The sequence below is a fragment of the Pipistrellus kuhlii genome, unplaced genomic scaffold, assembly GCF_014108245.1.
Source record: "Pipistrellus kuhlii isolate mPipKuh1 unplaced genomic scaffold, mPipKuh1.p scaffold_m20_p_1, whole genome shotgun sequence".
In the NCBI taxonomy this organism is placed as follows: Eukaryota; Metazoa; Chordata; class Mammalia; order Chiroptera; family Vespertilionidae; genus Pipistrellus; species Pipistrellus kuhlii.
The window spans coordinates 34,314,366-34,326,654 of NW_023425404.1; the positions used below are offsets into that span (position 1 = coordinate 34,314,366).

The window sequence follows — 12,289 nt, forward strand, 5'->3', positions numbered from 1 at the left end:
GCATCAAAAGGTTTCGGGTTTGATTCCTGGTCAGGGAAAATACCCAGGTTTCAGGTTATCGATAGATCCCCTGTCAGGGTGTGTAAAGGAGGCAGCCAATTAGTGTTTCTCTCTCAAGTGGGTATTTCCCTTCTCTCTTTCCCTTCCTCTCTCTCTGGAATCAATGAAAACATATCCTCAGGTGAGGACTAAAAACAAACAAAACAAAGTTTTTATTGATAACTAAAGTTTTTGTGGCACTATTTGACAAATTAATGCTTTCAACAGCTATCTATGACCTGTCACTAAACAAGCTAATACACAAAGTTTAAAGTCACTTTTATACTTTCAACCAAAAAAAAAAAAAAAAAAAAAAAAAAAAAAAAAAAATGGGAAGAAGGAAGTGAAAGTCAATGACTTCTCTCAATAAGGTAAGACTCAAAGGAGAATATATGGTTGTTACCTTTCCCACGAAGAAAACGATATGTAGTCTGGAGTTCTGAGACTTCTTGAGGGGAGGGTCTTTTGGCTGTGGCTGCTATCCAAAGTCGTCCTCTGTGAGGGGTGTACCAACTTCTGCCCTCCACCCTTAAACAAGTATAAATTTATTAGGAAGAATATAAATTCTAGTGTCCTAGAGGATCTCATAATATGCAATAAATTGTCCAGTTGAACAAAGAGATCTGTGGATGATACCTCAGCAAGAGGAGTATTTTTTGTGAAAAATAATTCTCCCACAATACTCTTCACTTGAGTATGAATTGTGTTCCCTTTTTCCAGTTATTCCTATTATCAGAACAAGGACAATTCACCTCTCTCAGCTTCTATTTTTTAAAATATGATCTCTATAACTCAGACTTGGGGCTTTCATTAACCTTGGGACTTTTATAATCCAAATCTTCTATTTTCAAAGTATCCAAGTTTCGTACAAAAATGGAAATCTGTGTCTTTCTTTGAGTCAAAGACTAACCTTTTCCCTGAAATATTTAATTGTTCTCTAACCTGACAGAAAAATTCTCATCCACATATATCTCCTAAAGAATAGTTACTTTTATAATTGTTATTTAATAGGATTTAAGTAAATAAAGATGTTTATAATCTTTATTCTTTAAATTGCCACCACATTCATTTATATTTTCCAAGTATTTTATAAAAGGTTATGTTCTTTGCAGGTAATTAAATAACCTGTCACTAGTTTGAATCTTTAAATGGAATAACAGAATGCATTCCAGAGAATTTCATTACTTCAAGGATTACAAAAAGATGTTTCTCTTTTAATTCACACCAATATAATAAAGTACCTAGATGATAAACCCCTGTGATACTATTCTTAGAAGGGAAAAAGGGATGTCCTCATATCCTTAGTTTTCCAATGTAGATGAATTGGAAGACTGCTGGGCACAAAATAAGTACTCAGTAAATGAGGAATAAGTCAATATATTTTTTCCTTCTATACCAAATAATCTGGGGAAATGATCTCACAAGTATAGCAAAACCACCCACTTTATTTCTGTGGGATTAGTGATTGTGGGTTGGATGCTGCTCATCCTGTTCTTTGCAGTGAGAAAATCTGAATAAACAGATCCAAAATAGGATAAGAGAAATATAAACATTCTGATTTCCTCAGCAGAGAACAAGCTGTCTAGTTTTCTACTTTAAAAAGGGAAGGCACCTAATTGCAGAGAACGAATGAGGAAACAGACACCTGCAGGCCTGGTGCCTGGAGCAGCAGCAGAGTCCTACACACCTGCTCTAACAGCACAACACACCTGGCCTCTGACGCAGATAGACAAAGCAGGAAAGCCTCACCTTCAAGAGGGAAAACGGTAATGCAACTTAATGAAGGAGGGAAATCACAACTAATCATGAAAACACCAAAGCACTAATGATTGTTCCTAAATTTTGATAACAAGTTTTCTTTCAGGAAAGTATTGTAGTAAACCTAATCTCTAGTTCCATTCCTGCCACTGGTAACTAACTTCAGAAATCAAAGCAAGCTACTTTACTTTTGCCTACCTAAATGCCCTCATTTGTCCAAGACTGTAATAATACCCAGTCTATTTAATAAAGCTACCTCTTTGAAAATGGTAAAAATGTTATTTAAATACAAAGTATTATCCCGTTATGAGTTAGGACACTGCCAGGCATATTAAAATTCTGATAAATAAGAAGGAAGAAAGTGATATCTGTACTCCCATATTCACTGCAGAATTATTCACAATAGCCAGACATGGATTGATGAATGAATGGATAAAGAAGATATGATATATATGTTTATATACATAATGCTATATTATTCACAACCATAAAAATGAAGAATAGCCTGACATTTGCAACAACACAGATAGACATTGAAGGCATTTTGCCAAGTGAAATAAGTTAGAAAAAGACAAATATTATATGATCGCACTTATATGGAGAATGTGAAAAAATCAAACTCATAGACACAGAAAACAGATTGGTGGTTGCCAGAAGGAAATGCGGGAAGTAGTTAAAAGTTACAAACTTCAAGCTATAAGTAACTTCTGGGATATAATGTACAAAATGGTGACTATAGTTAAAAATATTTTATTATATATATTTGAAAGCTGCTAAGAGAATAGTTCTTAAAAGTTGCCATCATGAAAACAAAACAAAAAAATGTGTAACTGTGTGGTGATGGATGTTAACTAAACTATCAATAATTGCGACAATCATTTTGTGATATATACATGTATATCAAATCATTATGTTGTATACCTTAAACAAATACAATATTGTTGTATGTCAATTTTATCTTTTTGTAACATTTTTATTGATTTTCTTTTCTTTTTTTTTAGAAAGAGAGGTAGAGAGAGAGAGAGAGAAACATTGATGAGAAAGCACCATTGATCAGGTGTTTCCTACACGTCCCCTGCTGGGGTTCAAGCTTGCAACCTGAGAATGTGCCCTGACTGGAAATCAAACCAACTGAATCATACCAGCCAGGGCAAATGTCAATTTTATCTTAATAAAATTGGATAAAAAAGGAAAAATAAATGTTGTATTGAAAAGTGAAAGAAGAAAAACACAAACATAAATGCATATGATGACCTCACTATATAACAATTTGCATAGGAAAAAGAATATGAACATTCCAAAGTGCTAACAGTAGCTGTTTCTAGGTGATGGGATTACAGGTGATCTTTCTTTTTCTAGCTACTTTTCTGTATTTTCCAATTTTCTATTTACATTTATAAAAGAAAAATACCAAACTATTTTTAAAAATTTAATTGAGAAGAAACATATGAAACCATAGAATTATAAGCTATTACTATCACCATTAACAGGTACAACAACTCCACTCTATTATACCTCTACAATATTCCTCATTACTCCTCCCACTTTTTGTAGGAAAGGAATTTGTGGTAAAATAGTTTCTCAATATGGTTACTCAGATAGACAGATAGATTAGCTAAATAGACAGATAGTCAAATGAATGAAAGAAAAACAAAAGCAAATAGGTTAAGGTCTTAAATTAATAAATATTAAAAACCTTGAATTTCAAATAGGATTAAACCATTAAAAAGTTGAGTGTCTTATTACAAAGGCAGCACCAAGAGAAGTTTTATCAATAGATTTCCTACAAATATTAAAAAAACTGGTATTCTATTGTTTGTTATGACTAAAATCCTTAGCCATTTAACCTCCGTTTTTTAAAGCTATGCAGTAAAAAAGAAAAGAAAAAAACTATTATCAAGTCAGTAACATTAATATATTGCTTAAAGTTTTATGTACTAAAGAATATTATAAATCATCACTAGGTTGGGGAAAATAAATTCTAATCCATAACTCTAAATCAACTTGATGTCACTGTAAAATCTCTCACTGTCAAGATTCACTTCTGTTCTTACCTTTTAATCCCTCTGACAAGCAAAGAAGCCCAGGGCTGATGCATAGAGAGGCACCAGCCACCATCAAAGCCTTCCTGAAATTCTTCATCCTGGATTCGCAACTGGTGCCGATATGATCCTGATCCTGCTGAATGGAAAGCCTTCTTCTGTGTGGCTGCAGCTGTCTGCTCTATCCACTAAACAGGGGGGTAAAACAACATACAGTTCTGAAAAGGAAAGTACCTGGAGTAGGTCTAAAAAATGAGATGAATACTAATAATGAAATCATAGTGGGAACATATTTTTAGAAAAATTTATCTGTCTTTGAAACAAAGACAAAAGAGCTGGAGAAGATACAAATTCAGTGGAAACCCAGGTATGATAACAAGGTTCAATCTCAGAGGCTAATTAGAATGTTGAAATCTCCACACAAAGCTTTATAATTCTAGCAACAGTACAACTATCACACCAAATAACTGGTCTGTAATTATTTCCATTTTATACTTAATAATACATTATGTTTCCCAAAATAAATATTTCAGCCCAATGAAGATTTAATGTTTTGATCTGTACATTCTTCATGTGCTGAGGGGCAGAATCACATGCTGGTACCATGATAAAGCCAAACATATATTGTCAGGAGCAGTAGTTCTGACTACTGGATGCAAGAAGTACTATTCTCTTAACCTGAATTAAACAACTTGCCTCTAAAGGAGAGAACGGAGCACTACAGAAACGAGGCTTCCATCATGTAAAGAGTATAGAAATTATATGTTACAGGTAATTACAGGAGATTGTAGAGTCCTGATATAAGTTTAGTCAGAGAATGACAAAGGTTAGTGTTTCTTCCATTAAGAACAAAAAGACTGAGTGCTACAAAATGTAAGGGGGGGGGGGGTTTAGGGGCTTTATTAGGATGGTGAGGTTAGATTAGTTGTCTTGATTTTTTTACTTTTTACTTAGTAATTTATAGATGGGAAAAAATGCTAGAGTGGTAGTCCAGAAACTCTAAGCAATCATTTAACCCCTAAAGGTTTCACTTTTCTATAACGTAAAAAATTGGGGTTGAACTAAATAAATCTCTAAGAATCTTTCTGCAATAAAATATAAGTCCAATCCACTTTGTATATTTAAAAAAACAACCCACAGAAGCATTCAAGTGTTTAATTATAAGAAAAGGCATAAAGCAGCAACATATAAAATATAAAAAAGATTATGGTTCTTGCATTCAAGAAAGTTACAATCCTAATAGAAGACAGACACGTAAATAACTATCCAAAATATAAGGCAGAGAGATGCAAATCAAAACAACGAGGTACCATCTCACACCTGTCAGAATGGCTATCATCAACAAATTAACAAATGACAAGTGCTGGTGAGAATGTGGAGAAAAAGGAACCCTCGTGCACTGCTGGTGGGAATGCAGACTGGTGCAGGCACTGTGGAGAACAGTATGGAGTTTCCTCAAAAAAACTAAAAATGGAACTATTTGATCCAGTGATCCCACTGCTAGGAATATATCCCAAGAAACTAGAAACACCAATCAGAAAGGATACATGCACCCCTATGTTCATAGCAGCACAATTTACATTTGTAAATAGCCTAAGTGCCCATCAGCAGATGAGTGGGTTAAAAAATGTGGTACATTTACTAATGGAATACTATGCTGCTGTAAAAAAAGAAGAAATTCTTACCATTTGAAATAGCATGGATGAAACTGGAGGACATTATGCTAAGCGAAATAAGCCAGTCAGAGAAAAATAAGTATCATATGATCTCACTCATTTGTGGAATATAATGAACAACATAAGCTGACGAACAAAAACAGATCCAGAGATAGAGAAGCATTGATCAGACCATCAAACCTCAGAGGGAAGATAGGGGAAGGTGGCGTGAGGGGGAGAGATCAACCAAAAGATTTGTATACATGCATATAAGCCTAACCAATCGACACAGACACCAGTGGGGTGAGGGCATGACTGAGGGGTGGGGGAGCAATAGGAGAAAAGGACACATATGTAATACCGTAATCAATAAAGAAAAAGAAAAAAAAATACACACCAAAATCTACAAAACCCCCCAAACATATAACATATAAAGCAGAATTGAGTAAATATTACACAGGGATATAAACTCTTCAGTAGGAACACAAAGGAAGAACTGATCCATTATAGGGGAAATAAGTAAATTTCATACTTATGTTAATATCTGAACAATTCTGAGGCCCATATTCTCTGTTCTACTCTATCACAGTTCTTGTTTATATTACTTGTTTCTCTATTCTCACATTTTGTTAAATTAATCTTTTTTTAAATATATATTTTATTGTTTTACAGAGAGGAAGGGAGAGGGATAGAGTTAGAAACATCGATGAGAGAGAAACATCCATCAGCTGCCTCTTGCACAGCTGGGGATGTGCCCGCACCAAGGTACATGCCTTGACCGGAATCGAACCTGGGACCCTTCAATCTGCAGGCCGATGCTCTATCCAGTGAGCCAAACTAGTCAGGGCAAATTAATCTCTTATTACCTTTCGATAACTGAGCCCTGTTAAGTGGTCTTATCTACCATTTTAGCTTTTAAGAAGCTGTCTACTGCCCTCCTGGTGCTACAATATTAATTTAGGCCCTCAGAATCTCCCCATTGCTACTGCAAGAACCTTTTTAGCTATTTCCCTGCTTCTAGTCTTACTCCTCCCTCCAATCCATTCTTTACATTAGGGGTGTCGAACTCAATCAGAGAAGGGGCCAAAATCTAAAATCCAGCCTAAATCGCGGGCCGAATGGTTTACTGAACAGTCAAAAACTGTCATTGTGATGGAAACGCAGCGGAGTGCAGTGATGACAGTGCGGTGCGGGCCACATTGCAAGGCCTGGCGGGACGGATTTGGCCCGCGGGCCTTGTGTTTGACACATGTGCTCTACATGGAAGTCAAGTCAATCATCAGCTAAAATCCGTCATGGGCTCTTCTTTGTCTACTTTAGAATAAAACCAAACTCCTTAGCATGAGACATAAAGGCTTTCACAATGAGATGCTGCCTACTGTACTGGCTTAAGTAGTATCCCCTCCAAATTTACGTCCACTAGAACTTCACTTGGAAATAGAATCTCTGTAGATGTGAATGAGTTAAGATCATACTGGATTAGGGTGGACCCCAAATCTAATGACTGGTGCCTTTATAAAAGGGGAGAACACACAAAGACAAAGACACACAGGTGGCAAGCTCTTCCTCCAGGGAGCATACCCTTAACTTTTCTCTGCCCCTCCCTTTCTCCTTCCCCCCACAGGTAATTTCCGAACTCTAGGCTCTCCGGCAGCAGGGTCACCTAAGACCATCGGAAAACACAGATATTTACATTACGATTCATAACAGTAGCAAAATTACAGTTATGAAGTAGCAATGAAAATAATTTTATGGTTGGGGGTCACCACAACATGAGGAACTGTATTAAAGGGTCACGGCATTAGAAAGATTGAGAATCACTGCTTTAGAGGGAGTATGGCACTGCTAATACCTTGACTTCAATGTTGAGAACTGAGAGAGAATAAATTTCTTAAGCCAACCAATTGTGTTGCTTTGTCATGGCTGCCTTAGGAAACTAATACATCTATTAGTCCATTTTAACTTCAAACAATACTTAATGCTGAAACCGGTTTGGCTCAGTGGATAGAGCGTTGGCCTGCAGACTGAAAGGTCCCAGGTTCAATTCCGGTCAAGGGCATGTACCTTGGTTGCAGGCACATCCCCAGTAGGGGGTGTGCAAGAGGCAGCTGATTGATGATTCTCTCTCATCGATGTTTCTAACTCTCTATCCCTCTCTCTTCCTCTCTGTAAAAAATCAATAAAATATATTTTTTTTAAAATACTTAATTACTGTGGTTCTCCAAAGCTCTCAAACTGTTGAGCCTCTATATATGCTGTATCTTCTACCTGGAATTCCCTTCCTAGATCTGTCTGCTTCAAAATTCCTATTTATCCCTTATGTCTTCTCTTAAACACCATTTCTTTTGTGACTCCTTAGATGGGCTTATGAATGCTCTCTTAAAGTCCTATTGTACCTATGACATGTGTCTATCATAGCATTTACCTTAATTAATGGTAATCATTTGTATCCAAATACATCTTCCGACTAAATTTAAAGTCCTTAAGGACTGGAGTTAGGCCTTTATCTTTTAATTTCCCAGCACTCAGCCAAAAAACCTAGCACATATACAGAACTGATGAACAAATATTTCCAGTTAAGCTGTCTGCAGCACTGCTTTGATTGCAACTCTCTGTTTGAGAACCTTCTATGGCTCACATTAATTTACAAAATAAAAATGTGAAAACCTCCTAGGTGAACATTTAAGCTCTGGTTCTACCTACCTAACCCTATTCTATTTCTCATGATAATGCCTTTTATGAGTACTATCTAGGTTGCTTAAATTCAGTATTCCCATATATACACTGAGTGGCCAGATGATTATGATCTCAGAATGCATAATAATTTGGCCACTCAGTGTATATTCTATATAATAAAAGGCTAATATGCAAATTGTCCTCTCGACCAGGAGTTCGACCAGCAGGCAGGCCGGCCAACTGCCCATGTCCCCTCCCCCTGGCCAGGATGGCCAGACCCCACCCATGCATGAATTCATGCACCGGGTCTACACACACACACACACACACACACACACACACACAGGCCAGATTATTATGCATTCAGAGATCTTAATAATCTGGCCACTCAGTGTATATCTCTCATGATCTTGTGTACCCATGGCTTATTCTGATAGTTCATTCTGCCTAGAATGTTTTTCCCATCATTCCCAAACATCCATTTTCTTGGACATTTACTTGTAATGAATGACAGCTTCCCTATAAAAAGCCTCTTTTAATCCCCTGAACTGGAAGTAGTCTTTCCCTCCTCTGGATTTCCACTGTACTTTATTTATATCTTCATTAGTCTTAAAGTTGCATATATAATCTTTTCCCCTATTTGTCTATGAGTTCTTTAAAGACAGAATGCTTAATATGCTTGTACAAAACAGATGCTCAATGTACTTGACAGAAAAATGACGACAATGAATATGTGAATTAATGTATTAATTTAAAACATCACTCTATTGGACTACCCATATTCTATAAAATATACCGGGGGGAGGGGTGGGGAACACTAACAAGAGGACCAAGGAATTATCTAAATCTTTATAGTACTTATCAAACCCTTTCTTTGGAAATACTCAGAAGATAATATAGTCAACTTGTCAGAAGTGCTGCAAAAAGACTGGAATGAATTGAACCAGAGAATAAGGTTGGTGGGTATGTTAAGAAAGCAGATTGGGATTTAAAGTCTATTGAAGAGGCACACTTGAAAGGAGAAATGTCTGGGCCCAAACTTCTCTCATTATCAGTTAGAGCAAATATCCACTAACCTGGGGAGGGGACTGGTACAGGTTCGGATTCACCAGAATTCCCAAAGGCTCTTCAGAAGATTTATCCAATTTGTTCAGTGACTGGTTCAAGGTTCCACTGGCAATAGCCTGTATTGTCTCATCTAGTCTGTGATAACAAACCAAAGGTTGCAATAATTCTATGTTCAGTAATACCACAAAACAAACAAACCAAAAAACCCTTCTACAGTAATAATTTTACAATTCAAAGAGGGGTTCATAGATAACTGCCTTCCCGCACCCAAATTTCCTTCTCTTTCCTCCCACACCCCAAAGGATTATGAGTTAGTAAAAGTTCCAGAATGCTAAGAAAATAGGTAGAGCCCACTATAATCATTTATCTGTCTAACCAGGTTATTAAAAATGCAAGGATTAGAAAAGTTGACTAGAAAAAAATCTGACGCACAGAAGAGTATTCTATGGCAGCCTATTTACTCAACACATTCAATTACTCCTCTGCTCACTCAGGAGTCCCTCTCTCCATTCCTCCTTGATGATATGAATTCTAGCCTTGCTTCAAGGCCCAGAAGTTCTAAGGAGGCCCTCTACTGGCCTCACACAAAAGTGCTTCCCTTCTCTGAAGAGCTGTAGCATCTACTATTTAGTCATTTTATACATCCTATGGGTGTTTGCTATGGCTATTTGGCTCTATATGACAATGTTCATTGGTGGAACTAATTCTATTGGATAATAAGAGATCATAGGTCCTGCAGGAACTGTATCTTATTCTACTCTATACATTACTTGCTGCTTTACTCCATGCCCGATGGATGTTTGACAAATGTGGAGGATGATGATTCTGAGACACAATGTAATGAAAAGCTTCTACCAGTAAGAAAGACTGAGCCTGACTTTGAATACAATTAAAAAGTTACTTGTTAGGAATCTGTTACATGGAAGGCAACTTAAAAGGTGTAGAAGACATGGTTCCTCCTTCAAGAAAGCTTTGAGTCTACGTGGCAAGTTTAAGACAGCTATAAAGATGATGAACAAAACATGAGAGGATGTAATTAATACTATGATGTAAAATCCATTTGGTCATTATAATCCTATCATCCTATGTGCTGTACAAAGCAGGTTCAAGAGAGAGAAGTAGACATTTGAAAGGCAAAAATTGGGGGAGGAATTTCCCAACAAAGGGAAAAGTGAAAACAAAGGCATGAAGCTTAAAACAGTACAAGAATTTGAAGGAAGAGATGAGTCTAAAATAAGGCAGGGACAGTAGGATTTGAAGAAGATAAATAGATTTAAGACATAGTACAGTGGTAAGTGTATCTAGAACCCCATAATGTATAAAAGAAATAATACAAATAGCTAATGAATACATTTTTAGAATGTTCAAAATGTGAATAAAAAGTATGATGAAATGCCATTTTTCATGTGTCAGAATGACAATTTTTTTAAATTTATTTTTTATAGCAGTTCATTTTTAAATTTTTCTTAGCTACTCTTACATGTTTCTATTCCAAATGAATATATTATTTTTTTTTAATCAACAAAAATAACAGATCCATAAGATGGGGTAAATCTTTTATAATCAAACCATCCCCTTCGTTCAGACCTTTTCTGCTGCTATCCACTTACTTGCTATGATATTCGGCTAGTGGATTTTCATCTTCCACGATCTTTCTGCCTGCAAAGTCAATGGTGATCTTCTTAGAAAGCCGAGAGGCATGTCGAAATTCTCTCAGCTCCTCCTCTCGCTTCTGCAAAGTTTCCCGCTCAATTTTGGATAACCACTGGTTAGAATCACTGGCAAAGTAATCTGACTCATCATCAATTACTTGGGTCCTTCGAATACTAAGAAAAAGAAAAACAACAACACATGGTAATTAGGTCACCTATTGACAAATAGGAACTTGATTACTGGGAAACTGCTTCCTTCAAGGTAACTCACTCTTATGCTGTCCTAAAGGTTATTATCTCAAATATGGAGGTCCAAGAATGTTCTAAAACCAGGTCAAGCTCTGCCTGGTTCCTAGCTTCTGCATATTAATTATCTCCACTGCAAGCTTAGCTCAGCTTCTAAAACTAACCTCGTCAGGCAGGAAAAGACACAACACCATAATCCACTCTCCTTCTAGCCTTCTTAATACAGTACTTTAGTACTCATCTTCTGAAATCTGCGCTTCTGCCTGGTTTTGTTGCAGCTGAGTTCATGTCTTGGCAACTTACTTAATGATAGTCCCTCCATAACTGGACTTAGTCTATTCTTGTTAGGCCCTACCGCTACCCTTTCCCTTAGAATAGGGGTGTCGAACTCAATCAGAGAAGGGGCCAAAATCTAAAATCCAGCCTAAATCGCGGGCCGAATGGTTTACTGAACAGTCATAAACTGTCATTGTGATGGAAACGCAGCGGAGTGCAGTGATGACAGCGCGGGGCGGGCCACATTGCAAGGCCTGGCGGGACGGATTTGGCCCGCGGGCCTTGTGTTTGATACATGTGCCTTAGAAACTGATGTTCTTAGGACACTTACTACTCTACTATTATACATCAGTTCCCCTTCCCCAAATCTCCAGTCCCTCACTACTATACTGGCCAAGTTCTGAATATGATAACCAGGCCTCTTTCTAACAAAGAAATGAGAACTAGAAGTAATTTTGATGATCTACTCTCTCATTCTACAGATAACAAACGCAGGGCTCACAGAAGTTAAGTAATACTCTAAAATAATAAATCACCCTAGCTGGTTTGGCTCAATGGAAAGAGTGTCAGTCTGTGAACTGAAGGGTCCCAGGTTCAATTCTGGTCAAGGGCATGTACCTACATTGCAGGCTCCTCCCCCATCCAGGCCCTGGTCAAGGAGTGTGCAAGAGGCAACCAATGGATGTGTTTCTCTCACATCAATATTTCTGTCTATCTTTCCCTCTCTTTTCCACTCTCTCTAAAAATAAATGGAAAAATATCCTCGGGTGAGAATTAAAAAATAATAATAATAAAATGACAAATCAACTGGATTTTGCATAATTACAAATTTGTAATATACATAGTTATAGGGAAACACTCAAATCATATTCATATA

The 12,289-nt window shown here is 36.9% G+C and overlaps 1 protein-coding gene across 2 annotated transcripts in view; it reads right to left on the reverse strand.

The window, feature by feature from the left end:
• Positions 1-12,289, reverse strand: part of TRIP4 (thyroid hormone receptor interactor 4) — a 58,802-nt gene that overhangs the window by 23,639 nt on the left and 22,874 nt on the right. For both annotated transcript variants that reach the window (XM_036439266.2, XM_036439257.2), the window contains exons 7-10: positions 10,849-11,064; positions 9,247-9,373; positions 3,852-4,027; positions 443-567 (exon numbers count right to left, since the gene is read on the reverse strand). In XM_036439266.2, coding sequence (XP_036295159.1) covers positions 443-567; positions 3,852-4,027; positions 9,247-9,373; positions 10,849-11,064 — 644 coding nt within the window. The remainder of the gene's footprint in view (positions 1-442; positions 568-3,851; positions 4,028-9,246; positions 9,374-10,848; positions 11,065-12,289) is intronic.